This window comes from Mastacembelus armatus, chromosome 3 (genome assembly GCF_900324485.2).
Source record: "Mastacembelus armatus chromosome 3, fMasArm1.2, whole genome shotgun sequence".
Classification (NCBI taxonomy): domain Eukaryota; kingdom Metazoa; phylum Chordata; class Actinopteri; order Synbranchiformes; family Mastacembelidae; genus Mastacembelus; species Mastacembelus armatus.
This window is the reverse complement of record NC_046635.1, coordinates 2849519-2875808: the sequence shown is the minus strand read 5'-3', so window position 1 is coordinate 2875808 and position 26290 is coordinate 2849519. Positions and strand designations below refer to the sequence as shown.

Below are 26290 nucleotides of genomic sequence, written 5' to 3'. Positions count from 1 at the left end.
TTCTGCAGTGTTTGCTGTGCACTGCTACTCTGTTACAGATTGGCATGCACTTAAATGAGAGAGGTGATATGAAAGATAAACAGCTCCTTCCAACCTTATCCAAACATTGTGCCACATGGAGTGAATGCATTTAACTCCCTTATGTTGACACTCCTGTAAAGAGGGTCGGGCCTCATTTACTATCAGTAAACTTTCAACCTTGTTGACCTTATTAACATGTATGACTTTTATAAGCTGTTAAAACGCTAACATCAAATATTTAGTCACCTACAGAAGAATTCAGAGGAAGAGGAAGACAAAATAAACTTGCATCGTTGAATCCTGGAGGGTGGGAGTGATAACATCTCATGCAGCAGTGACTGGAATATGAGTAACCTGTACTGCTCTGGACTTGAATGTCAAAGACTGAGTATATTAACTGCTAAGGATAAAGTGTAGCTGTTAAATGATCAGGACTGACCTGTTGGATCATTTTACAGTCACTTCGCCTCAGTTAAAAAGGGCATATATCACATTTCGTGGCATCTATCCATTCAGATGGTTTATATTTTCATTTTTTCCATGTTTAGATATCTTTGTGCAGTTTTAGTGTCTCCCTTGCAACAAGGAAACAGGCCCCAATGAAAACCATACATGACTGGGACAATAGTGCTGGAAAGACTCCTGAAGACTTTTTGTTTATTTATTGTTATTTTTCGACACTGATATACCAAAAGTGAAATTCTGTATTGATGTGGATCTTGGCCTGTCAGAGATATCCCACAACCTGCACAAATGAGATCAAAATCTACCTGTAGTGCTAGACGGACTATTTCTCTTTATGTATTTGGGGTAAATCAATACTTAAAGCACAAAAACAAAGTAGTAGAAGTAAATAGGAGAGGAGATTATGCAGCTATAAGTCAACTTTCAAGCCACCAACACAAATCTCAAACACGGATCACAATTACATTCCAACTAACGCTATACCAGAAAAATTAAACATGAAATTACAGTTTACCATCCATCCATTGTCAGTACTGCTTATTCCTGTCAAGGATCGAGGGGGAACTGGAGCCAGTCTCAGCTGAAAGGTGGGGAACACTGTGGACAGATCACCAGTCTTAGAGTTCACCATTAGGTAGAACATTTACGTCTCTCCTCTCCTAGTATTTAATGATACTCCAGAAATACTGAAAAACACAAACAGATCCCAAGCTGTCCTTCTCATCCGTACGTTAGAACAAACTATTTCTTCACTCATTTGTTGGATGTTGAAGAGAAAACAGGTCCTTGTGTGACTATTGTTGCCACCACTGGAGGATTTAGTTAAGGAAATACTCCACTGTAAGTCTTCGCCTTGGTTTGCTATCCAACAGGCTCCTTCACACTGACACTGGTGGATCCTATTATGACTATTTATAGCTTGGCACAGTGTTGGCAGGTGTGGGGAAGATTAGGACTACTTCTAAATACTGGGGTTTTAACCTGGAGACTACTTATTCTTCAAAGCTGTCCCACTACCTTCTGGGTTACTGGAAGAGAACTGCATATCCAGTGTATGTAAACAAAGACAAAGTAATACCAAACCAAAGTGTGGAAGGGAAAACATCTTGTTCAGTGGTTTCCAGTGTTATGGGAACACATTAGAAATGATTTTCCAATCTCTCTTTTTATAGCATTTTATCAACAATGTGTCAGGTTTGCTTTGACAAGAATAGTGTTGTAAATTTGAAAGCTGTTGTCGTTGGTAATGTCTTCCAGCTTGTACGTCTTAGTGCTGCACCATTTAATCTTCTTAGGTAATCCCAGCTTGTTGTTTTCCACAGAAATGATATATTCTCCCTTTTACTGTGCAAGAATATGAAGCTGCTGCTAAAACATAAAACAGTGTGTACCTGTAAATGAAGGCTGATTTCAGAGGCTGAACTAGCAGGCATCTCTCTAAATGATGCATGTGGCAATAAACAACACACAGTTTAGATTCACAACCAGTGTCTGTGCTAGTAACTGGTTTGTATCCTCCACTGACCTCCCTCTATCAGACAGGCACAAGATTTTCTGCATTTACACTATGTTTGTTCCATAATACCCTGTAACCATTATATGATAGGAAGGTTTTCTTTCTGTTTTTGTAGAATACAGTTTTTTGGACTGAATTTTATTTCAAAGAATAACAAGTTAAGGCTGTAACCGTTGTACATACTATGAGGAAATGATGACAGGTAATAAGGAGATGCTGTCTGAACTTTTTCCATGGCTTTTTCAGTCCCATTTCCATTTGAGATTAGGGTAATAATTCTAGGAAAGACAAATGCAGTTGAGCCAGAAGGAAACCACCGTCATCTAGTGGTGAATGTGCATCACTACACACACAAAAACATGCATCTGTCGTCCATACCACATGTTGTGCCTTTGTTGTTGTGGGCTGGCAGTGCTAACCACTGCAAAAACATACAAAACAATCCTGCACCATTAACCTACTCATAAAAGTGTGTCTAAAGTTTATTGTGCAACTACCTACTGTACAAACAAGCAGGTTATGTTGCTACCTGCCCTGCAGCTAAGGAGCTCCAGTGACCAGAAGTGACAGCTGGTTTGTGGTAATTTGACTAAATTATTTCAACTATGACCTTGAATCTTACGGGTGGGTCACACGGTTATTGATGTATCTGTAAGTATGATTTTGAGGGTTGGTTGTTTTTTGTTTTTGTTTTTTTTTATATAGTTTAATAAAATCTTACCTAATCTGGTATTGCACTGTACTGTAAATTTTTAGCACAATTGCTTATTCAGTGGAGTATACTACTGGATTAACTCAAAAACTGTAAAGCATTTTTATTTTGTTGTATTTCGAACTGCCTGTCTGACCAGAAAGTTGTTCTTGTTAGTGAAAACCATTAGTAAATGGCATATTTACCAATAATAAATCCATTAATAACAGGAAAATAACCTATAATAACAAAATCAGATTAATTAATCCCCCTAACCACAATATAGATATATATATTTCACCAGCAAACATGAATGTTTTTAGTATTTAGAGACTAAATGAAGCATCTGTATATGTTGTAATATACTGATGGTGGGGATAAACCTTCTCAGTCCACTTTATTTGGTGTGTATAAACTGTATTATTTTTATTTATGGCTTTGACTATTTACTTATTTAATTAGTAAATACACATTAAAAACAGTTTGTGTGGGAAGCAGTAAGGACTTTTAGGGCTGAGGGGAAACTTTGGGGCCTGGATGTGTAAATGTCCCCTGACTAGGAGCCTTTAGTCTGTTTTTTACAGATGTTTTCCCCAGATGTGTTTTTAGGTATTTTGTGTTAACTTCTACAACCTGTTGTTACTTGTTTTGTGCCTTTTTGTCATCATTTGATTGATTTTCCAAGGGAAATGTTAACAGTGATGTCATGGTTGTCTGGTCTGGGGGGCCCCTCATGGTTGTCTGGTCTGGGGGGCCCCATGTCCCCTTGGGGCCCCTGTCCCCGTGGCCTAATCATCAATCCATCTTTGTGCTGGTGTTGTTACCAAACTGTCTTTGTTTAGATTCTCACTCAGTGCAGATTTGAAGAATTTAACCATATAAATAACTTTAAAAGAAGTTTACTAGTCTCTGTCTAACAGAAAGAGGAAGCGCAGCCCCCGGACAGAGCAAACACCCAGCACACTGTGAGGCGGCCCGGGGTGGAGCCACAGCAGCAGCTCAGCCCTCCTCAGCCCTCCTCAGCCTTTACAGCCTTCAGCCTCTCTCGACTGCCGCCTGGAGCTGCTCCTGAAGAAAGTGGAATGAAACCAGGCCACATTTAGGACTATTTCTACCCATTTCATCTCTGTGCTCCGACAGAAAACCAAAGGAAAAACGACAGGTAGGTGAAAACCGGCTCCGAGTTAGCTCACGCTGCGGCGTCGACTTGGCCGGATCAGGCAGCCCCGTCGTCTTTTTTCGACAAGGCCGAAAGACTTTCCAGGTTTCTGTGAACACTGAGCTGCCACACAAGTTTGAACCAGCTCATCGTGGCTTTGGAAAAGTAGCTGGTCTGGATAAAACAGGCGGTTTTCAGCAGGAGGGCTGGAGGAGCCGGTTAACTTTAGCATTAGCTTACACCGGCGGAGATGCTAAGTTAGACCTCAACGTCACTCCAGCTGTGATCGGTCCTCTTGGGTGGTTTTTATCACAAATGTCCACATGCTGATGTCAGTTCTGGTGCAACATCTGGCTGAGACCCGATACCAAGTAGTGCCAGACCAGGATCACTGTTACCTGTACGGGTTTTACCGCTGAAAGCAGCTAATAAACTGATCAATGCATGTAGGGATCGATATGTCTATGAGTTCAATGATCAGCTTGTGTTATCTATAAATGGTTTAATTGATCAGTGTGAGGCTGCTGTGCTGACACTAAGGGTGATATATAAGTGAATGATGTGAAATGAATGTATGAGCCACAGATAATCAATATTTGCTGATTTCTGATCAATCTGAAAAAACTAAAACTATCTGATCATCAGTTTGTAAACATTGATTTTACTAATCAGAAGACCAATACACAGCTGTGTTAATAGATCAATCATTTTTATTTGTATTGACCTTGAATTTGTTTTTTTGTTTTAGACCTACTGTCTCCAACTTTACATCCTCATCCTCATCCCTTCCTTCAAATCTGACAGGGGATCAGTCAGAGCTCAGCTTGATTTAATAACTGTAGTGTGAATACGCAGCTGTAGTAAATACCAACAATTATATTTATACAATTATATAAAATGTCTGTTAAAATCTGTTTTATAGTGTCACTTGTACTTGTCAGGTTAATGTTTTCTACTAACATCTGATTCAGTCTTATTATTAATACTCCCAGTGGAGTAATAAGAATATACTTAATCATATAGTTATTCTGTTTTTAGCATAATCTATTAAACTATTAGCTGATCAACAGAATATTAATTGGGAAAACGTATTCATTGATTAGTTGCTCAAGTGATTTTTCAAGCCAAAAATCATAGAATTACTTTATTTTCCACAATTTTCTTTATGTAATTTGATTTTTTGGTTTGGGACTGTTGGTTTGTTGTTGGTGCTTTAGGACATTGTGAATCACATGTTTCACTATGGTTTTGTTTTGTTTTGTTTTTTTAATTGCAGTGAAAATGACCAATAGTGTAGACAGCTTGGTTGCTATGGACCTTTTTGTGATAAACTCACATAGGAATGAGTCTTCACAACTTCCTCTGTCTTTGGCTGTGTTCAGGCTGGTAGCACAGATTTGGCTCACTCCCATCCAGATCAGATATGAAAAGGGTAAAAGGAGGAGTCGTCAGCTAAGTCTTGTTTGAATTTAATTAACAGTAGCACGCGAAGAGGACCCTCCATAGCAGATGGTCAACAGGGTCCAGACACACTCACTCATTCATGCAGTGCATATGCTCGTTCGTACGGACAGTAGTGTGTGTGGTGGGGGGGGTGTCTACTGGAGAGTCACAAGGGGAAGAACAATTTAACGAGAGGCAGCCAGAGGAGGGCGAGTCGGGGCTTGACGGGCAAGTCTGCCAAGAAAATTCTGGGGTTGAAAAAAGGAAAAAGATGTAAGACTCTGGGAACAAAGACTACACAAAGGCAGCAGGACGAAAGTGTTGTTATATGACTGGATCTATGAATCTATAAAACCTAAGAGTTACTTTTGACGATGCAGTGGGGTTTATTATGGTGTCATTTACTGTGGTTAAAATGCAGAGAGTGGGATAATTAATTTGCTGCTGAAAGAAGATGATCTTGCTTCCTAAAGTGTTGGATGTTGATAACTGGCTCCAGGCATGTGGGTGGTTACAATTTGCAGCCTTCAGCCAACTCCTCAGTGCTTAGTCATGGATCTTTCTGCATGTATGTGTAATAACTCAGCTTAGTGATTCTGCCTACACTGCTGATGTGATGCTTACTCCCCCACGGTCCATGCATCTCATTTGTTAAAAACATTTCACAACACCAGGAGGGTTAGCTTTTAGTTGGTGCTCTTATTCTGTGCCCTCTAAGCAAACCACTGGCCTACAGTGCACTTATCTGGCTTTCATGTGTTGTTTCAGTGGGCAGTGAATCAGTGGGATATTATTATTACAACAGGTTTTTGGTACTAATACATGTTTCTCTAAGCTTGTGCTAAATGTTCATCATTTATTTAAGTTGATTTTGCACATTTTAGACTGATGTATTTTCTGCAGCTGCTTGTGTTTAGACAACCAGTTAGGCTCCTTGTGTTGAAAGCAAAAGGTAAAAAGGCAAAAAAGCCCTGTTTTCATAATGGCACCGAAACTTGGGTATCATATTGACACTAGTATGAAACATGTTACACCTTGTTAGCAGTAATATTTATGTTCTGTGAAAATAAAACAAAATAAAATCACCTTTACCAAGACATTATTTCGTGAGAAAGCCCAGGAGTGTTGTCATAATTGACCTAAAACCTGCCGTCTTTTGCAGCATGGGGTTCTCTGAGGAGAAGAAGGAGGCATGTGGAACCGTCTGTCTGAAATACCTCCTGTTTACTTTCAACTTTCTCTTCTGGGTAAGTTTCCATTCACACTTGAGCCTGAACGTAAGCACTTAAGCACCTACTGGTCTGAAGTGCTTCTTAAGCCAATTTTGGAAAAATGCAGGTATGTCCTAAAATGGTGAACTAGATTTATAACTTTAATGCAAACTAGACCTGTTGTGTGTTGGCATCATTTTTATTGGTTATAATAACATTTTTCTAATTGCTGAGATTTTGGAACACAGTGAGGCTAAAAAGAAGTGAGACAGAGCAAGAAATAAAAACAGTCAGAGACATGGTTTAAACAAAACCCCTGGGCTAACAAAACCTGAGTTTGAAGCAGGATTTACTAAATTGCTTGTTGTAATGCATCACACTTGACACACCTGGTTCAGTTGCACTTGCTTCAAAACTTGTCTCCAAAACTTGATTTGGAGACAATCTGGTAAAAATAAATTAAATTCTAGTTTTGAGGACAAACATTTTTTGTTTGCCCAGACTTTGTCACAGCACTTTGGTTGCGTGTTCCCAGATCTTCATAATTACTTTGGTTGCAAAACTACAAAAGTAAAACCGAAATGGTAATAAATGAGATTTTGTTTTAAACTGTATGGTTCAGAGAAGAAGTAGTCGCATACTTAAATACTAATCAGATTGTTGATAAACTAAGATCTTCTTTCTTTTTACGTTTCCATTCTTAGGATTTTAAAGTATGACACTCATTTAAGTCATAAATCATTGACATGGAACATTATTAAAATTACATAAATTAATTTTGTATTTATTTTTGCGTTTATCTTGTTGATAAAGGAATGACGAGAGAGAAAGGGGGATATGACATACGAAAAACCTCCCCTTGGTTTATGAATTCATTTAATTGTGTTAATTCAGCTAGTCACTGAAAACAAACTTTAGGTACAGTGTTGACCTCATTTCCATACTTGTGTGTCTGTTTTGATGAGAGCTGTCTGCATGACTGGGCAGAGTTGGCTGTGGTTCAGACGTGTGCTGATTAAAGTTGATAAAAGGTCCTGATCATTTATCTGAGCCCTAAACAGCCCAAGCATTTTGGAGAAGACATCCAACTCCTCCAATATCTGAAAAACATGAGGGTATTTTAGGTTTTAACAAAACAAAGCTATAAATACAATATTTCTATTCCTTACAAAAGGACAGTGGTACACATACACACAGTATTCCCTTGTATTTACGAGAATAATTAGCTTTTGACTTGAAATAAATAGGAAGAACGAGCCCTTCGACGAAGCCTATTTATTCAGGCAACAGATAAATTCCTGCTGCTATTCCAGTAAATAGAATCAATGCCAAGTTGCATACTTGTACAGATGACACAGAAGATGCATTCAAAGCCTAATTCCTTAAAACCTTCCAGTGTCAAGAATGCAGTTTTCCAGAAGGAAAGTGCTGCAAATAACTGATTTCTTAATTTGGATGTGCTGTGTAAAATTAAAATTCAAATATCAGTTTGGCAGCATTTACTGTCAGCAAAGGAAGAGTGCCTGCCTCATCTCATGCTCGATCTCAGCGTGAAATCACACTTACAGCTCTACCCATATGTGATAATCATCTGTCTGCCAAAGAATCAGATCTTTCTCAAACTGGCAGACAAACAATCCTGAGCCTTTCCAGTGCCAGATGCCAGAGTTATTACCATGTGGTTATTTCAGGCCCAAATCAAATCTTTTCACTTTTGCTTCACATTTATTTCCATACTATGTGACTATTAAATTCTTTTTTCCAAATACTTTAGTCAGTCATGTGTTGATGCTATTCCAAGTACAGAGTGTTTAATGACTGAACTTTAAAAAGCAAAATGAAGACATGACAACATTATGAAGTATTTTTGCTGAATGGCAGCTGTCCATTTACCTCAGGAGTAACATATGGTCACAATGCCCTGGTGTCTGTTGATGTAATAGTGTTACGGAATTTCAAGGAGGACTCAACACCACGTTGAGTAAAAAAGTGAATGTGAGGTGATTCCTCTGCTTGTTTTCCATATATGTGTCAGTAGGATGAGAGAGGTTTTTGTTCTTCCTTCTGTTTTCCAGTTTTTCTTTGGGTGTGGATCATGTCGTCTGTGATAAGGATGTTTTATCTGTGGAAGCTTCAGGTCCTTGAATAAGTAATATCATTAGACCAGATGATGTATTTAAAGGCACAGTCAAGGATTTGGGGTTGACTTGGGGTTCGTCATCCTGTTATCACTATAAAGTTTGGGTTATTTTAAACATGTTCATTTGATGTTTCAAACTGTGCCGTAATATTCATTAAAAAAAGAAATATAAGACTCAAAAGCAAGAGTAAATAAACATGTATTTGGCTTTGATTTAAAAAATTGTTAGCTTGGTTGTTTATCGTAGCTCAGGTAGCAAACTACCACATCTTGGGTGCCGCTACACAAAAAGCACAATCGCCCCAAAAGCAGAGCTCATAGAGGTTGTTTGGTGCCAAAACCATTCAGACATTTAAAAAACAAAATTATAAAAAATTAAATTCAATTCTGTATCATACTGGGAGGCAGGGAGGAGGATTTTAATACCAGAGTAAAATGGTCTCGATGACACATCCCATTGAGTTGAGCCCACCCGTAATGGGAATTACAGTCGTTCAGACTCAACATGGTAAACACATTAATTACTTTTTCCAAAGCTTGGAAATGAGATGGAAAATATAATATATATATATAATATAAATACACAGTAGAAACCCTAGGATGTAACTGTGAGTTGGCAGAGCACTGACATTTAAACAAAGCATTTATTGTGGCAGCCCTGTTATTAATAATGAGTGTCATTGCAGCACTAAAGATAACTTACACTAACACTGCATTACAGTTTAGACTAAAGTGCAGAAAGGCACGAAGACGCTGAAAAGAATAGTGACATCCAGCTAATAGATGACATACGTTCATTTCGGCTATAGTTACTCTTTGTTTTTGCACTAATGAAAGCTTTAAGCAAAATTCAACATTGTTCCCTCAGTCACCACAAATAATTAAACAACTGCACTGAACATTTTTTCACACCGAATATTACCTGCCAAGGAAAATAAATATGCCTGTGGGTCTCATGACATTTGCACTGACATAACATTACTTCACTACAGGGTCCTCCAGGCTCTCAGATGTCCCGGTTGTTACGTCGTGAGGCCACTGGGTGTCGCCAAAGCTTGAATATTTCTTTGTTCAGATTTCATTTAACTACCTTTGGACAGTATCCACTAATTGCTGTGGGTCATTGACTTTTAAATTGTCTGAACTGTTCACCTCTCACCTGTAGCTGGTGACAGGGAAGCATATGTAGATATTATGTAAGTGGTCAGAGGTATTTATCTGGATAGACCTACATTCAGTTAGTTTGGTATCGGGTGGGTAAAAATGAGAATAAAGAGAACTAAAAGAAAGCAAAAAAAAAAAAAAAGAAAGTTTATGTTGTATTGTAGTTAATTACCGGTCCTGTTAAAGCTCTGTAATTACTTTCAAAAATAGCAACAGTAGGTAAACAGTTTTGAGTGAAAGGTCTTTGCTTAACACTGTCGTTCTGTGTGTTTTCCTGCCACACTGTCACTGGGTGTGGTACAGTCTGACTCAGGGCCTAGTTTCTTTAGTCACTGTCTCCCCTTATAAATTAAATCTAAATTAGGCAGGTGGTTATATTGATGGCTGTGGCATCATGACAGATTTTTGTGCTGTGCTGCACCATCTGCTGACTAGTCCTGGTAATATTGATTTCATTTTCCTCATTCTTTTTAATTGTTAGGTTAGCTAATGCACAAGATGCTGGACTATGCCAGTAGTTATTTGCTATATTGAAGTATTGATTTTTAGACTGGTTTGTGATTACGCCTGTGGGCTGACAGATTCAATCGATGCTTTTAAATCTACAGACCTTAGACTAAACGGCTGCTCTGTAGGGCTAATGTCCAAACATATTAAAAATACAAGCGTGAAAAAGTATGGGGTGATAATTAGCAGTTTTATTTGTCCATAATTGGTCAGGTAATTTTCTCAATTGCTTGTTTGTAACATTTTTAGTTAATAATTGTAAAAAAGTAGCAAATCCTCTCAGAGAAGCTGAAAATAACAAAAAACAAATACAAAATTAATTGTCACAGTAGTTGCATTACAAGTTGATTATTCGACTAGAGGTTATATTTTTTACCAAACCTGTTGTATGACTGGATTACTGACCTGAGCAGCTCTGATTAGCTCATTCTCAATTATCCTGCAGCATAAACCGACTAATGATTAGGTTATCTTCAGTGACAGCAGCAGGTCCTTTTTATCAGATCACATTCATAGGTTACTCTGCATTAATTTCAGGCTTGTCCTTTGTCACTTCGAAGCTGGACTTGGGTGATAAAAAATTTAAACCCCCTTTGTCACTCTGTCTGCTTATTGTGCTGTTTTGAGGACCAGAATCTTGGTTCTTCTGTTCTGGGCCAGTGTCTGGCAGAAATCAGGCTCTTACTGTGTGCTCCTCTCCCAGTTGGCAGGGGGTGTTGTGATGGCCGTGGGTGTTTGGACCTTGGTTCAGAAGAGCGACTACATCAGCCTTCTCCCCTCCAAGACCTACGCTGCTTCAGCCTACATACTGGTCCTGGCTGGAGTCATCGTCATGGTAACAGGCGTGCTGGGCTGCTGCGCCACCTTCAAGGAGCAGAGGAGGCTACTGCGAGTGGTAAGAGATCAAGTCAGGCGAGGGAGATAATAGAGGCTGCCCTCAGTACACTTGTGAAAATACGAAAGTGTGTGAAACAGTAATCACCTGTCACCCTAAATATGATTAAAATAAATTGCAGGATAGCAAGAATTTGTTGTAGATGCATAATTATTGTGATTATGATTCGCTGTACAGACATAGGGTTAATGTTTGATAGCATCTCAATTCAGTGTTAAATCCACTTATCAAATTCAAATTCTTTCCAATGCTTTATCTACTCTCGTTGAGTTTAGCTTCCATAATTCAAAGCAGTTGCCTATTTAGCTAAATATGGCACATATACAATAATGTTCATTAATGTCAGTTGTATCTGTCAAATAAACTAATAATAATTTAGAGATGTGATCACCTGCTTTTTTGGACAAGAAGTCAGAAATACAGTGGGTACGGAAAGTATTCAGACCCCTTTAAATTTTTCACTCTTTGTGTCATTGTAGCCATTTGCCAAAATCAAAAAAGTTCATTTTATTTCTCATTAATGTACACTCAGCACCCCATCTTGACAGAAAAAAACAGAAATGTAGAAATTTTTGCAAATTTATTAAAAAAAAAAAACTGAAATATCACATGGTCATAAGTATTCAGACCCTTTGCAGTGACACTCATATTTAACTCACATGCTGTCCATTTCTTCTGATCCTCCTTGAGATGGTTCTGCCCCTTCATTGGAGTCCAGCTGTGTTTAATTAAACTGATTGGACTTGATTAGGAAAGGCACACACCTGTCTATATAAGACCTTACAGCTCACAGTGCATGTCAGAGCAAATGAGAATCATGAGGTCGAAGGAACTGCCCAAGGAGCTCAGAGACAGAATTGTGGCAAGGCACAGATCTGGCCAAGGTTACAAAAGAATTTCTGCAGCACTCAAGGTTCCTAAGAGCACAGTGGCCTCCATAATCCTCAAATGGAAAAAGTTTGGGACGACCAGAACTCTTCCTAGACCTGGCCGTCCAGCCAAACTGAGCAATCGTGGGAGAAGAGCCTTGGTGAGAGAGGTAAAGAAGAACCCAAAGATCACTGTGGCTGAGCTCCAGAGATGCAGTCGGGAGATGGGAGAAAGTTCCACAAAGACAACTATCACTGCAGCCCTCCACCAGTCGGGGCTTTATGGCAGAGTGGCCCGACGGAAGCCTCTCCTCAGTGCAAGACACATAAAAGCCTGCATAGAGTTTGCCAAAAAACACATGAAGGACTCCTAGACTATGAGAAATAAGATTCTCTGGTCTGATGAGCCCAAGATTGAACTTTTTGGTGTTAATTCTAAGCGGTATGTGTGGAGAAAACCAGGCACTGCTCATCACCTGCCCAATACAATCCCTACAGTGAAACATGGTGGTGGGAGCATCATGTTGTGGGGGTGTTTTTCAGCTGCAGGGACAGGACGACTGGTTGCAATTGAAGGAAAGATGAATGCGGCCAAGTACAGAGATATCCTGGAAGAAAACCTCCTCCAGAGTGCTCAGGACCTCCGACTGGGCCGAAGGTTCACCTTTCAACAGGACAATGACCCTAAGCACACAGCTAAAATAACAAAGGAGTGGCTTCGGAACAACTCTGTGACCGTTCTTGACTGGCCCAGCCAGAGTCCTGACCTAAACCCAATTGAGCATCTCTGGAGAGACCTGAAAATGGCTGTCCACCAACGTTCACCATCCAACCTGACAGAACTGGAGAGGATCTGCAAGGAAGAATGGCAGAGGATCCCCAAATCCAGGTGTGAAAAACTTGTTGCATCACTCCCAAGAAGACTCATGGCTGTACTAGCTCAAAAGGGTGCGTCTACTCAATACTGAGCACAGGGTGAGAGTGCTGAGTGTACATTAATGAGAAATAAAATGAACTTTTTTGATTTTGGCAAATGGCTGCAATGACACAAAGAGTGAAAAATTTAAAGGGGTCTGAATACTTTCCGTACCCACTGTACTAGTTTTTAGTGGGACCTACAAAGTAAATCAGCATTAAAATGAATAAAGCGAGTTTAGTTTAAGATATGTAATGTTGAACGATGATCGAGTATGGTTGGTCTGATATACTGAAATCAATTCACTGTTCAAAAACTGAGGTTCTGATTTAAAGTTATATAGTTAGTGAGATGAAAATATTGATTTGATGCATAAAACTGTGGGATTTTTCTGTGATCAGCTGATATTTTCCATAGAGTCACATTAACCAACAGTCAAAGGTTTCTGTGTCGGTGTTATGGCAGTAACATTAGCTAATTATTTACAGCTGGTATAATCTACCCCAGTCATGTTGGTGACTTTAGCTGGTGAAAGCAATGGTCAGTAGAAAGATATATCAGCTTGATCAAACAGCCGGACAAAATATCCTTCTCTTCTTATGAAACTTTGTCTCTACTGGCCAGAAAATACAGGTTTTTTATCACATAGGCTTCTTATTTACGGCCTGTTATTCTGTTTGACATGAAGCAGTAACTTGTGCACTGGCAAACTTTGCGTCCTGGCTCCAGCCAGATGGCGAACCAGGATGGTGTTGAAAGGAAAAAAGCATTTTTCACATGTGGTGATTCTAAGCAGATGTGAGGCATGAGAAAACGTACAAATTAATATCCACTGAAGAAGCAAATAACTTATTTTTTAATTAAAAAACAGACACGTCCATGGCCCTGAAAACAGCTCACACACAGACAGAAGCACAGTACTGGGTATATTCTCAAGCTCAGCCACACATTTCAACATTGGAAATTTATTAGTCACAAAACTGTGGGTGCATCTCAACTGTCTGCATTTGTGAACGTTGCAGCTACTTGGCTTTATCCACTTTTCACCTTTGAGCAATCCACAGAAATTTAGCACCTCTATATATTTTAATAACCAATTCCCTCCAAGTGCATTTAAATGTTGTTGTTTTTTTGTGTGTGTGTGTGTGGGGGGGTGTTTGACATAATTGGCGAGCCGATAGATCTGTGTGTGCAATAAAGTCCCTACTATGTTCAAATGATTTGATTTATAACTCGCCACTTGAGTATAAATTGAGGTGTGCGCACCACCTCCTCTCTGTGTTGTGTAGTTTTGAAATGCCTGGCGTATCCTGAACAGCTGAGATTAGGACAATGAATCACAGTGAACAAATGAACTTGTCTGCCAGGAAGGATGTTATCGAGATTGTTAAAGAGGCTGAACATAAGTATGGAGGAGTTCAGGGAGGCAGGTAGATTAATTGTTTTCCTGGATGTGGCCTGTACATGGTGCCTGCTGGGAGTACACAAGAGCAACGGTGATTGGTGACACTATCCTGTAATCTAAAGGTCACAGGTTCCAACTACAAAACAGCTGATCCAGCCACAGCATCACCAGATTACTCTGCAGCTGTCAGGCATACATAAAGTAGCTGCAATTGCCTTTTGATTAAATCAAAGGCCATATCAGCCTTTCTGTCAGGCTGTTAGAGATGTTTGTGCAGTGAGATCAGTATGAAAGAGAGAATAACTCTCCTATGGGAGGTGGGGTGTGGTTTGTCTGCAAACACAGAGCGATAGAACAGTGTAATGACTCGGGAAGGGGGGGGAGAAACCTTTTCCTTCCAAATGGCTGAGCCAAATGGAAGGCAGTCCTAACAGAGGCTGGATCCACCTGTGGAGAAACTGACTTCATGCAGTTTGATAGGGTGTCTCAGTCTCCTCTCTGCGTCTGTCTTTAGTTTTTTTTTTTTTTTTTTTTTTTTTTTTGACATATCTTCTTGTCTTTCTTACTTTGTCTTCTTGTCTTTATCTTCTTTTTGTGTCTGTCGTCATGTCTGTTCTTTCTAGTGTTTCTCTCCCATTTAATCAAAAAAGGTTTATCTGAAGTAACGTTACATTTTAAGCTTATTGTAATTGTAACTTTTGCTTTTTAGAGTAGAACTTCAACTCACAATTGCTTTTCAATCAACTGATTAATCAGCATTTAAATGATAAATACTGTGAAAAAGCAAAGCACTAATGCTGCAGTACACTATAATATTATGGGTGATTTACATAGAATGATAACCTATCCCATAGGATGTCTGTATTGAAATAGGGCCACAGTGACAATCAATCAATCCTTCAGCAAAATATAACAGTTGTGCTGAATGATTAAAGATTTAGTGTTAGTGTCAAGATTAAGTCATTTCAGCTTCTCAGAATTTGAATCATTGAATCTTTTCGTTGAATCATCACCCTGGATTTTAGGAAATACAGGACGGACAAGTAGCCAGTTAATGAAGAAAACAATCAACATTTAATCTGTAGCCCTAATCTGAAAATAAGAAAAATTACAAAAATAAAATATGAACGAAGTTGGTTGTTGTTTTTATTGGAGGTCAAACTATTGATATGTTTCATATCACACACATTTAAGGACTGTGCTCTACTGAAGCCCCGATTCCACTTTCTGTCTCACTGTCTCATCTCCAGTGCATCACAGCAACTTTATCTTGTCTCCATTTTTGGTTTTTGTTTTTCTTATCTTACTACATTTGTTGTTTCTCTTTGTCTGTTGAGTTTTATTTATCTGAGGCAGCAGGCTGGCCGAGCTGTGAGAAGAAACAAAGGTTAAATTCATAATTAATTTTTGTCTGCCTGTTGAGCTTTGAGACCAACCTGTTCTGCAACCTGATTAGTCTTTATTGACTTCATTTTGATCATTGCTCACAAACACCAGGCATTTACGCTGCATGGCAGAGTTTCTTAGGACAGTCCTTTATGGTGGGGCCAGGAGAGACTGTATGGTGTGTAAAGGATATAGACCACACTGCTGCCTTTTTAAATAAAGTTTTGTATGGTGTTGAATAATATAAGTATAGTCAGACCAAGAATGTTTTTTCTATGTGCAAATAACCGTGTAAAGAAAATGGTGAATCTTTTTTTTAAAGGTGGTCTAGGTTATATGGTCTACAGCATAGTGTTCACACTTTAAAATCTATCCACACCTTCGTTTTGTGTGTCTGGGTGTTTTTTGAATGCATAGTGCATCTTGAAGAGCTGAGATTAGAGCCATGAATCACAGAGAAGGAATGAAGTTGTCAGGAGGGAGGGGGGGATTGCAAGAGATTGCCAAAGATGGAGAACATAATGGAGTTCTGCAAGTGTGTGTGTGTGTGTGTGTGTGTGTGCGTGTGTGTGTGCGTGCGTGCGTGCGTGCGTGTGTGTATTTGCTGTTTTCACTTGATGCTTCACTTCAAAAGAAGCAAATTCATGGAATGACATCTTGCCGCTACATCTTGGAAGCATTAGCATTTTTAACTCATCAGAACATCAAAAACGTCTTCATCCAAAATCTTTTTTAATGATGTTTTTTTTATGAATCCATAAAGCTGCAGCTGATGTCTCTTACTTTTATTCGGTGATGAATCTTATTTCTTGAAATATTATCCAGCAACATTTTCTGCCATTGCTGAATTGTGTGAAGCGTTTACCACTTGACTTGACATATTAGCAATACCATATGTTGTAGATACGTGACTGCGTGAGTACAATGCATTTAACGAAACGTCTGAAGCGACTGGTCAACAAGTTGATTAAGAGAAAATAAATCCCCAGCTTTTTTTAATGTGAGGATTTGCAGATTTTCTGTTTTATATCGTTTTAAGTTGAATATTTTTGGGTTATTGGTTAAAGAAAGCAAGGAGCAGCTACACAAAAAGCAGCGTGTTTAATGACTAAGGCATAAATTAAATCATTACCTGGTAACTACATTGATACAGACACAAGATACGTCATGTTCTGCCTGGTTCAGCTCATCAGTCACATCGTAATTGTTTTAACTTGTGGAGCATTAACTCGGAGCATAACAGGTTTGGGAAAAATACAGGCAAACAGCTAATGTGTGGAAAAATGTGCTGCTCCACTGCCAGTGAGACACCAGCCTGAAATCAGTTTGATAATTACCAGCTGCTGGATTCATATTAATACCATCCAGCTGAAGTGAGTTTAAGGTTCTCATTGAATAGCTGTAAGGGGCCAGAGAGGTCCACCATAGAGCCAAAGGGTCACAAGTTTGGTTCCTTCAAAAACCACGTCTCTGTCATAATTAACTTCGACATGACTCGGAGCTCCTTCTTGTTCACTGTAAAGACAGTAAAAAAAAACAAACTTCGTAGTAAGTCTGCAATATAAGCATAATCAAACATCAAGCTGCATACCAATATGTGTATCCTCACGGCAGGTACTTGTTGTGTACACCTCGTGCTGCTGGAGGTGCATGAAGATGAAAGAGGAAACAACTCTGGGGAAAACAGCTACTGTGAGAGACAGACACAAAAGGTCAAAGAAGCTGTCCAAATATTTTAGAACAACCTCAGCAATTAAGTCTGATTCATTGTGAGAGGTTAGATATTTTGTAGTTTAGCCAAGAAGCCTCCACGTGACACACAGTGAAGTCTGAAGCCAACGCAGAGCTTTAAAAATGGTTTTGTACATATGAACCTGTTGAGAGTCATTTTGGCAGTAATTACACTGTGCCCTTAAGTCGCCTGGGGGAAGAATGGCAGCTGAGACATGAGATGAGTGTGACTGTGACAGGGAACGTGCTTGGGATCGTGAAGAGTCCTCTGGAGTCATTGCAGTCGGTAATTCAGCCGCCACAGTCTCCACAGCCAACAACAGATCTTTTGTCACACCCTGTACACATCACTGTCCATGTGGGATCAGTCTGCAAATGTGTGTGTGTGTGTGTGTGTGAGAATGAGTGAGAGCTGGCAAAGCCAAAGAATTTAAGTACGGTAGAGTCTAAGGAAACCTGTCTTCATGTTAACTCAGCTGACTGTTTCCAGTTACAACTGCATATGTTCTCTGAGATGTTGTTGTTGTTATTAACTCAGTTAACTACAGTAATTGATTGTTGAGTCAAATCTCTGTGTTTTTAACAATACCTGTGTTAATTTCAGTCATTTTGAAGGTTATGGCTAATATAAAGTCAATGAACAACAGCAGGCTACTTATTTCGATTGTATTGTATTACACACCACTATCACGTTGCTTTGATGTCCAACTCTTCCAACCATTTTCTGATCTTGACATTTTGAAGCCATGATAGCAGTTTTGTGGTTGCTGTTATGGCCTACACTTCCTTGTTTTCTTCCACTTATTAGCTATTCAGTTAATTAGTAAATTGAAAAAATGACCAAGAGATTAATTAAAAAAGAAAGTCATTCTTTATTCAGGCAATTTGTACACAGTTGCACCAACAAGTATTATGCCAGTATTGTCACAAAATACTACAAACACTTTGCTGAAGTATCTGTCAGTCTTTATGAATTGTTATGCGTGGAGTCATTATTATTTGGGGCAGGTCCAGAGCCAGTGCTTCAACCTCTAATGAGTTTTTGGTTTTAAAGCAGAGCTATCAAGTATTAAAACTGATCAATACCAGTTAAATAAATCATGTGAGGGATCTGAATCAAACTCCATCAAACTAAATTAAAAAATGTAAAAAGGGGGACGGTAATGATGCATATTTTCAGATGGCACCTCGTTGAAGGCATTAGATGGTTGGAAGCTATCCAAGCATCTGACAAACAGATCTGACACAGCCTGTTGGCTTCAGCATCACAACTGGATGTGATTTGGTGTAATCAGTTGTTCTTGTGACCACGCCCGACCCCGGTGTGCCCTGATGTCCTGCCATGGTACATTGCAAAGTGTGCACCACTAGTTGTTATCAGGACAAGGATTATGAGAGTGGGTGCAGTTAACACTCAAAGTTGACTGTCATTCACGTCAGTTAATTGTTTCATCTTATTTTCATATATATGTGTGTGTCTCCATGTGTTTTCATGCTTCTGTCCAAACCTACAACATCAAAATGCATCTTAGTCTCCTCAGCATTCAGCATTCACAGCCACTCAGATCTAATCAGCCCAAGCGATCAAATCAAGGACCAAGTCCACTTTACCAGACTGATTTTCTCTTTCTGATAGCAGCTGGCCAGAGGAATTTGGGTCAAGGTTTTGGTCAGATAATATCTCTACTTGTCTTTTAATTCCGAAAAGAACTTAGCATAAAAAGTAAACCTTCCCTCTAACTCCCATGGGCTTGGTCACGAATCAGATACAGACGATAAACTCTGAACAGACAACCTCAGTGAGAGAGTGTGAGATGGGCTACTGTGCAGTGACTCAAAGTTTCAAGCTTCACTAAACCTGCTGTGAGCAAAAGAGCTGAAAATGAACAGAAAAAAGAGCTTTACCTCAATTTGCTGGATTTCAATTTTTGTCACCTGTTCTTAGGCCTCTTTTTATGTACTGACATGTAATATACTGTTGCCAGTTCACTAATGCAACTTCGAACAGCTCTGCAATAAATCCATTAGCCTCTACTCAGTGCAGTCATATTGGATTGCATGGAAATGGATGTGCATCATCACGTCACAGTTTTCATATGTGTTTCCTCTTGTATTCAGAGATACCGAACCCATATACATCTATGGGCAGTTTTTAGAGTCAACCTGCATGTCTTTAAACTCTGGGAGGAAGCCCACAAAGACGTCAACACAGTTTTCTGAGATGCTCCTGGTGCTACATCAGTACCATTTACTATTTTTTTTCCAGCTCTGAGCAGCTCCTCTATTTTATTTGAAAGAATAGTATAACTCAACAGCTCACAAAAAACCCTGTGTTTTATTTTTAGGATGCACATGAACTGTTTTGGAACAATGTGTTTATGAGCTTTGTTGGTTTTTTTTTTTTTTACTCACTTTTCTTATCAGACTTTTAAGATTGTTGTTCTCTGTGTCTACAGTATTTTGTCCTGCTGCTGTGCATCTTCCTGCTGGAGATCCTGGCTGGTGTCCTGGCTTATATCTATTATCAGCAGGTAACTCCCTTTGGGCCAATAAAAAATAAAGTCCTTTCAAATGGGTTTAACAATGCATCTTGGGATTTGTATGATCTAGGACCATCTGACAAATATGGGAAGGCTTTATATGATTTTAAATGACAAAACGTAATTGAAAATCAGACGCAGCAGTTAGAATAAACAGGATTAATACTGTTACTTTTTGTGTGCTGATCTGATTAACTGTCCAGGAGGACACAAGTCATTCATAATCCAGACAAATATAATGTGTCTATTTGTGTTGCTGTTATAAGGCACTCTACCACAAAGAACAACTGCTCCCACATGGCAGGATCTGCACTGTAATTTTAAACACGACAAAACCAGCATGATAAATTGAGATTGCAGAGCGAAAAATATAAGGCAGCCCATTAAAAATTACTTGTGCTACATTTAGTCCAAATGGAATGAAAAATGCCTCCAGTAGTTCACGTAGCAAGGCTGAATGCACTGTGTCAGAATCATTTAGGAGTGTTGTTGTGATTTTCAACTGAAATACACTCACACAGAGCTGTTCTCACTTATTTCACCTTTGCTGGACAGAGAAGGGATGAGGTCTCCTGACAGGTTAATGGCTAAAGAGAGTAAAAACACTGCTGAGCACTACAGAATATCTACCAAACACTCACTGCTTTGCTTTTTTTATTTCATGTGCTGTAGTTCATGTAAAGCTAAACTGACAGCTTTCCTTGGAAAATTTAACCTCTAGAATCCGAGTCACTGTATACTGACTTCACTTGCAAGCAGTTGTGTTTTTCCCTCATGCGATATTAACATGAGCACCAGTTGTCGACCAGCATTTATCCCAGCCCTGCTAGTCTTAAAGCCTGGTGGCTCGTAGCTCAGCAGCAGGACGTTTCTCAGCAAAGAGGTGCACTGCTATCATTATGGCTGCTTCATTCATAATACACAACTCATCTGCACATTAGCAGTCACTAGGCTCTATGGCTCTCTCCTGCTTCTCAAAGCTGTCTCACTTTACTTGCTTCAAAAAATTCATTCGAAAATCTCTGAAGTCTCTTTTCTTCCTTCCCTCTGATCATCCTCCCTCTTTTAAATTTCTCATTTTCTCTCTGGCACTGTACTGTAGCTGTGCTGTACTGTACAATCCCTTTTTATTTCCAAACACCTTATTTAACCCAGTTCTAAAACACTCACAAACACACGTATTCACATTTAGAAAGCTACAGGTTCTCCACATATTCTCTGCTGTTCAGTCGTTGTCACAGCGGTTGTGAACCTGCCAGCCAACACTTCAGACGTGCATATGGAAACATATCGGTGTTACATCCAAGAAAATGATGGCTATCACACTTTTTCCATCACCTGCAGGCAATGGGTGAAGTTTTTTCTCTTCTGCATCTGTGTTAGATTTAATACCTGTTTAAGTTGTTACGTAAAATATAAATAAAATATCTTTCTGCCACGGTTGCCTCCATTGGATTGTGAATAAAAACTTGAATTCATTGAAAAATTTGATTTTTTTGTATTGTCAGATCTTTTAAAATGACAGACTTTCCATCCCCATCATTTGATTTACTTTACAACAAATGCGTAATCAAAATGGCAGGAAAAAAAAATCTCACCTGATCTGAAAGCTATTTAAATCTCTGCTATCCTCAAGGTCATTGTCTGCCAAAACAACCCAGTCTAAGAAGAGCTGCTTCAATAAGGACCGAAATCAGTTTGTTTGTAATCATTGCACCATACAGTGTGATACACTCAGCTTTCATTGTCTAGGTCTAATGGGATTATCATGTATTGTGATTGTGTAATATGTTATTTCTGCCTGTTTGTTTTGCTGCTGACAGTATGTGCTGAGTGGTTTTCCAGTGCGGCACAAAAACAAATTCCGAGGACATTGGTTTTGTGGCAGTTATAGTTCAGATATTTAGGAGTAGGGTTGGGCATCCCTGTGCTGGAGGGTGCACACTGACTTCATCATCTGCTCTTCTAAACTGCTCCTGCTGCATTTACCATATTTTCCAGGCTGAAAGTCGCACCAGAATATTAGTCCCTTATGGCAAAAACAGCCTTATTGAACAGAAAAACACATATATAAGTTCCTTTGCTGTATAAGTTGCATTCATAATTATACTAATTCTAGTCTAAATTAGCCTATGAAGAATGTACACTAGGCATACCAACAGGCAGAAGTGCATTAGGAAATTCATTCATCTATGTCCAGTAATATTAAATGTCAGGGAGAAGGTGAAGCGGTGTGTCCTCCTCCTCTCTCAGGTTCTCTCCTAACTTTGTTTCGGCTGCAGACTTTATTACCTGCACTTTTGAATAGTCCCATGTTTTGTAGTGCTTTCTTTTGGGCTGCATTTTCACTTGTGTTACATTAGGAGTCAGTTAAGCATGAACATAAGAGTTTTTACTTTTTCTGTGGTACAGTCATCTAACGCTAGTATCTACTCAACAAAATGACAGTAAATTAACACAAATAAGTTGCGGAACAAGACCAAGAACTAAAAAAGGCACGACTTATAGTCCAGAAAATATGGTACATTTCTTGGCAACAGATTGTCCAGGATGGACTTAACGTGCAGGGATCAGACCTGTGGCTCTGCAGCTGAATGACACTGGTTTAGCCTGATTTCACAGCCATCACCTGGCTGGTGACTTGTATTCTTGTTTGTGCCAATGCCATAACGCCTCTCATTGAAACATCTGTTGTTTATACTTACACAGGCATTTTAAATCTTGAATTGCCATTTCCACTGCTGCCGTGTGTCACTGTCAACAGGTATAATTAAACTCCCATCCCTCCCATCCATCCCATATCCTCCTCCACCTCCTCTCCTTTTTTGTCTTTATCTTCACCTCCTGTCTCATCACTCTCCGTCCTCCCTTCATCATTTATTCCCTTGATATCTCCTTCATGCTTTGATTTACAGTGGTTTCCCAGCTGGCTTGTTGCCATGGAAACTGAGCCCCCCAGACCTCCCTCTCCTTCAGCAAGCATTTTGTGCCACTGGTTTAGAGAACAGAAAAAAAAATCAGCCAGTTCTTCTGCCTTTTGGCTTCATGCTCATCTGATCCTCTGTTGTTAGAGCTGCTGTCCATGACATGTATTGTCAGGAGCACCTGGCTGATCGTGTGCTGTAAATCTCATTGGTAGCAGAATCAACAGTGATAAATGAATCAGTAAATGGCTCTGGTCATTTCAGTTTCAATACTTTATTGCCAAACGACATAGTCGTTACAGAAGCATTCATGTGCTCATAGATACACTCACACTTTTCAAGACAAAATTCAATAAATCATAGCAGCGTACAGAAATAACAGTAAAACCAATCAATAAAACCCAAGTAATGGTCATGCATCTGCGCTGGACTGAGATTTTTGTGTTGCTATGTTGTGTGCTCTTATTGCAATACCTGTAATTTATCTGTGTATGAACAGTTGAATGAAGAGCTGAAACAGAGCCTGAGGGAGACGATGATCCAGAAGTATCAGCAGAAGACCCATGAACACATCACCAAGGCTGTGGACAAGCTGCAGCAGGAGGTAACTGTCTGCATGTCAGGATGGATAGATATATACCAAGGTGGGGTTTACTGTTCTTTTAAGGGAACAGTAAATACTTTACCAGAGCTGGTAGTTGTTTGCATCCACGTTTTCATACTAAAAATGAACCTGGACTCTCAGGTGACTTATTCGTTGGGCAGAGTTTTCGTAACCTGTTATTCCATCAGATTAGAGATTTTGGTGATGGGGGCGAGTCAGAATTAATCTCATTTCAGTCCCTTTGACTTCAGCTAAGCGTGATGGACTTGTCTGCACTCTGCACCCGTTTTTTTTTTTTTTTTTTGCTTACACCAGTTGACAGCACATGAAGGGATGGATAAATCTAAGCTGTACTTGATGCTTTAGCTGGTTTACATTTTATTTATCACATGTCAACATTTATTCTCTATTCTTTCTTCTAAAGAATTTTGTGGAATATCCAATAATTAGTTTGGATTTGGTGCATTTTTGCTTTTAAAGGAATAGTTTGACATTTTGATTAATTTATTTGTTTGCTTTCTTACCAAGAGTTAGATAAGAAATATAAAGAGTAAAAAACAAGTCATCTGAGTCTGTCCAAAGGAAACAAACTCCACCTATCTGCACCTGTAAAGTGCATTAACATGCTGCGATTTGCTTGTTTATATGAACAAAAACCCAAGAACCTTTAGAAATGACACGTTGTGGTTTTGCATATCCTTTGAAACTGAAACATCTATTTTTTCATGTCCCATTAGTTCAAGTGCTGTGGAAGCAACAGTTCATCTGACTGGAAGGGGAGCATTTGGATTCGCTCTAACAGCTCAAAAAGCAGGGCGGTGCCCGACAGCTGCTGTAAGACTCCCACAGAGCTCTGTGGCAAGAGGGAACACCCTTCCAACATCTACAAGGTGGAGGTGAGTGATAAAGGCTGGGGGGGGTCATGATGCAGTTGGGGTTTTAGTGCATGTGCTTTGAGCTGGAGTTGTGTCATGTCTCAGTGTGTCAGTAAAAAGGCTGTGTGGTGAAAGTGAAGCAGAGTAGAAGAGCTGTCATATCCAAACATATACATAATATTTGTTTGCTGTGAGATTCCAGCAGTACTCCCACATCAACTGATGCAAGAATGTGACAGACTTTGTTTTTCATTTAGGGTGGCTGCATCACTAAACTGGAGAAATTCATCCTGGAGCATCTGAAAATTATTGGAGCAGTGGGCGTTGGCATTGCCTGTGTACAGGTGAGCGAAGAACCTGCACAACTTGCTTACACATAAACAGAGATTAAATAAATGTATATCTAAGGACACTGCAGTTTTTGCTAAAGCGTGTTTTTCTTCCCCTCCATCCAATCCCCAGATCATAGGGATGGTGTTCACCTGCTGCCTATATCGAAGTCTAAAGGCAGAGCCGTACTAAGAGGAACAAAAGAAAAGAAAAATATGTGGGTGAAGGAGGTAACTCCATCACCACATGTCATATTCAAATAGCCCATAGGTTCATTTCATTGCCTTGCACACAGGGGAAGGAAAATTTGGCAAGGGATCAAACTGCACATCAGAGGATCTCATTTGGGTAAACAACGGGTGAAAAAACACTCCAAGGTTTTGTTAAGTAATTAGGCAACGAAAATGCATAGTCAAGCATAGCACTGTGATAAAAAACCTCTGAGAAAAACAGATGAGAATTTCAACACAGATTGGGTAAATGAGAACATTTTCCCAACATCTTCTTGGGACTAAAACGCTGTTATTTTCCTGTCTGATTTTGAAAAGTGCACATTTCTATGTGTAGGCCAGGTGCTACTGTACACATGAGAGTGGTGTAAAGATCAGTGGAGTACAACTGCAGAAAATATTTGTCCTGGTCACAGTAGTAACTTTTCCTTCCCCAGCACTATGGTTTCAACAAGCCCACTTCTGTGGGCCGCTTTCTACTGCAACATTTTATTTCCATATCAACTGCTCAATCATGCATTTCAAATCTTCATTCAATATTTGCCTTTACAATGTTTGAACTGTTAATTTTTATATTTTTTAAATTATGTTTTCTGTAACATTTGTGGTGCTTTCTTATGAGCTCCTGTTTTTGCCTTTAATGCATAAATTCTTTATGATGACATGTCAGTGTTTGATCAAGTTTGTGATCAGCTGTGCCAGTTTAAACATCTGTCTGAGAACACATTATCTGATGGGAAGAAGGTACACAAGTTAGTGCCTTGATGAACAGCATAACTGTGCCATTAGACACGGTAACGCCAGCATTTTAACCCTGTACAACTACTTTATGGTGTAAAGGCTGATTTTAATGAAGTGGTCTTACGATTGTGTATATGATACATACACGCAGTGCTCATAAGAAAGTGCCTCATGTTTTTGATTTTACTGTCTTTGATTTTATACAAGGGATGTATCCACTGATGCCAAAGTTGTCAGCTATAACTTTGTATAAGGACCTACTGTATCTCCTCCAGCCTTATTCACGTATCTACTGAAGCCTCTCTTTTTAGATTGTGTTTTTAAATGAAGATTTTGTTTACTTTTTCTATAAACTATAAAATATATGATTGTATTTAACAGACAGGTGGTAGAAAATGATGTTTCTCACTGTTAGTAGTTATCTTTTCCTGTATGCCTCAAAGACAACACCAAATGAATCTGCTGTATTTCTGTCTTTGTGATAATCCAGGAATTATTTTAGTTTGAATAAACATCGATCAACAGTA

General features: G+C 39.2%; 2 protein-coding genes across 2 annotated transcripts in view; one reads left to right on the top strand and one right to left on the bottom strand.

Annotated features, from left to right (window-relative positions):
* LOC113138292 (transmembrane protein 138-like) overlaps nt 1–4084 on the bottom strand; it is a 6313-nt gene extending 2229 nt beyond the window's left edge. Inside the window, exon 1 of the mRNA XM_026320610.1 lies at nt 3887–4084. Coding sequence (XP_026176395.1) covers nt 3887–4084 — 198 coding nt within the window. The remainder of the gene's footprint in view (nt 1–3886) is intronic.
* LOC113138228 (CD151 antigen-like) lies at nt 3702–26290 on the top strand. The gene is made up of 8 exons (XM_026320517.1): nt 3702–3855; nt 6458–6542; nt 11021–11212; nt 19976–20050; nt 23483–23587; nt 24325–24483; nt 24720–24806; nt 24925–26290. The coding sequence occupies exons 2-8, from the start codon at nt 6459–6461 to the stop codon at nt 24982–24984; spliced, it is 762 nt and encodes a 253-aa protein (XP_026176302.1). The 5' UTR covers nt 3702–3855; nt 6458; the 3' UTR covers nt 24985–26290.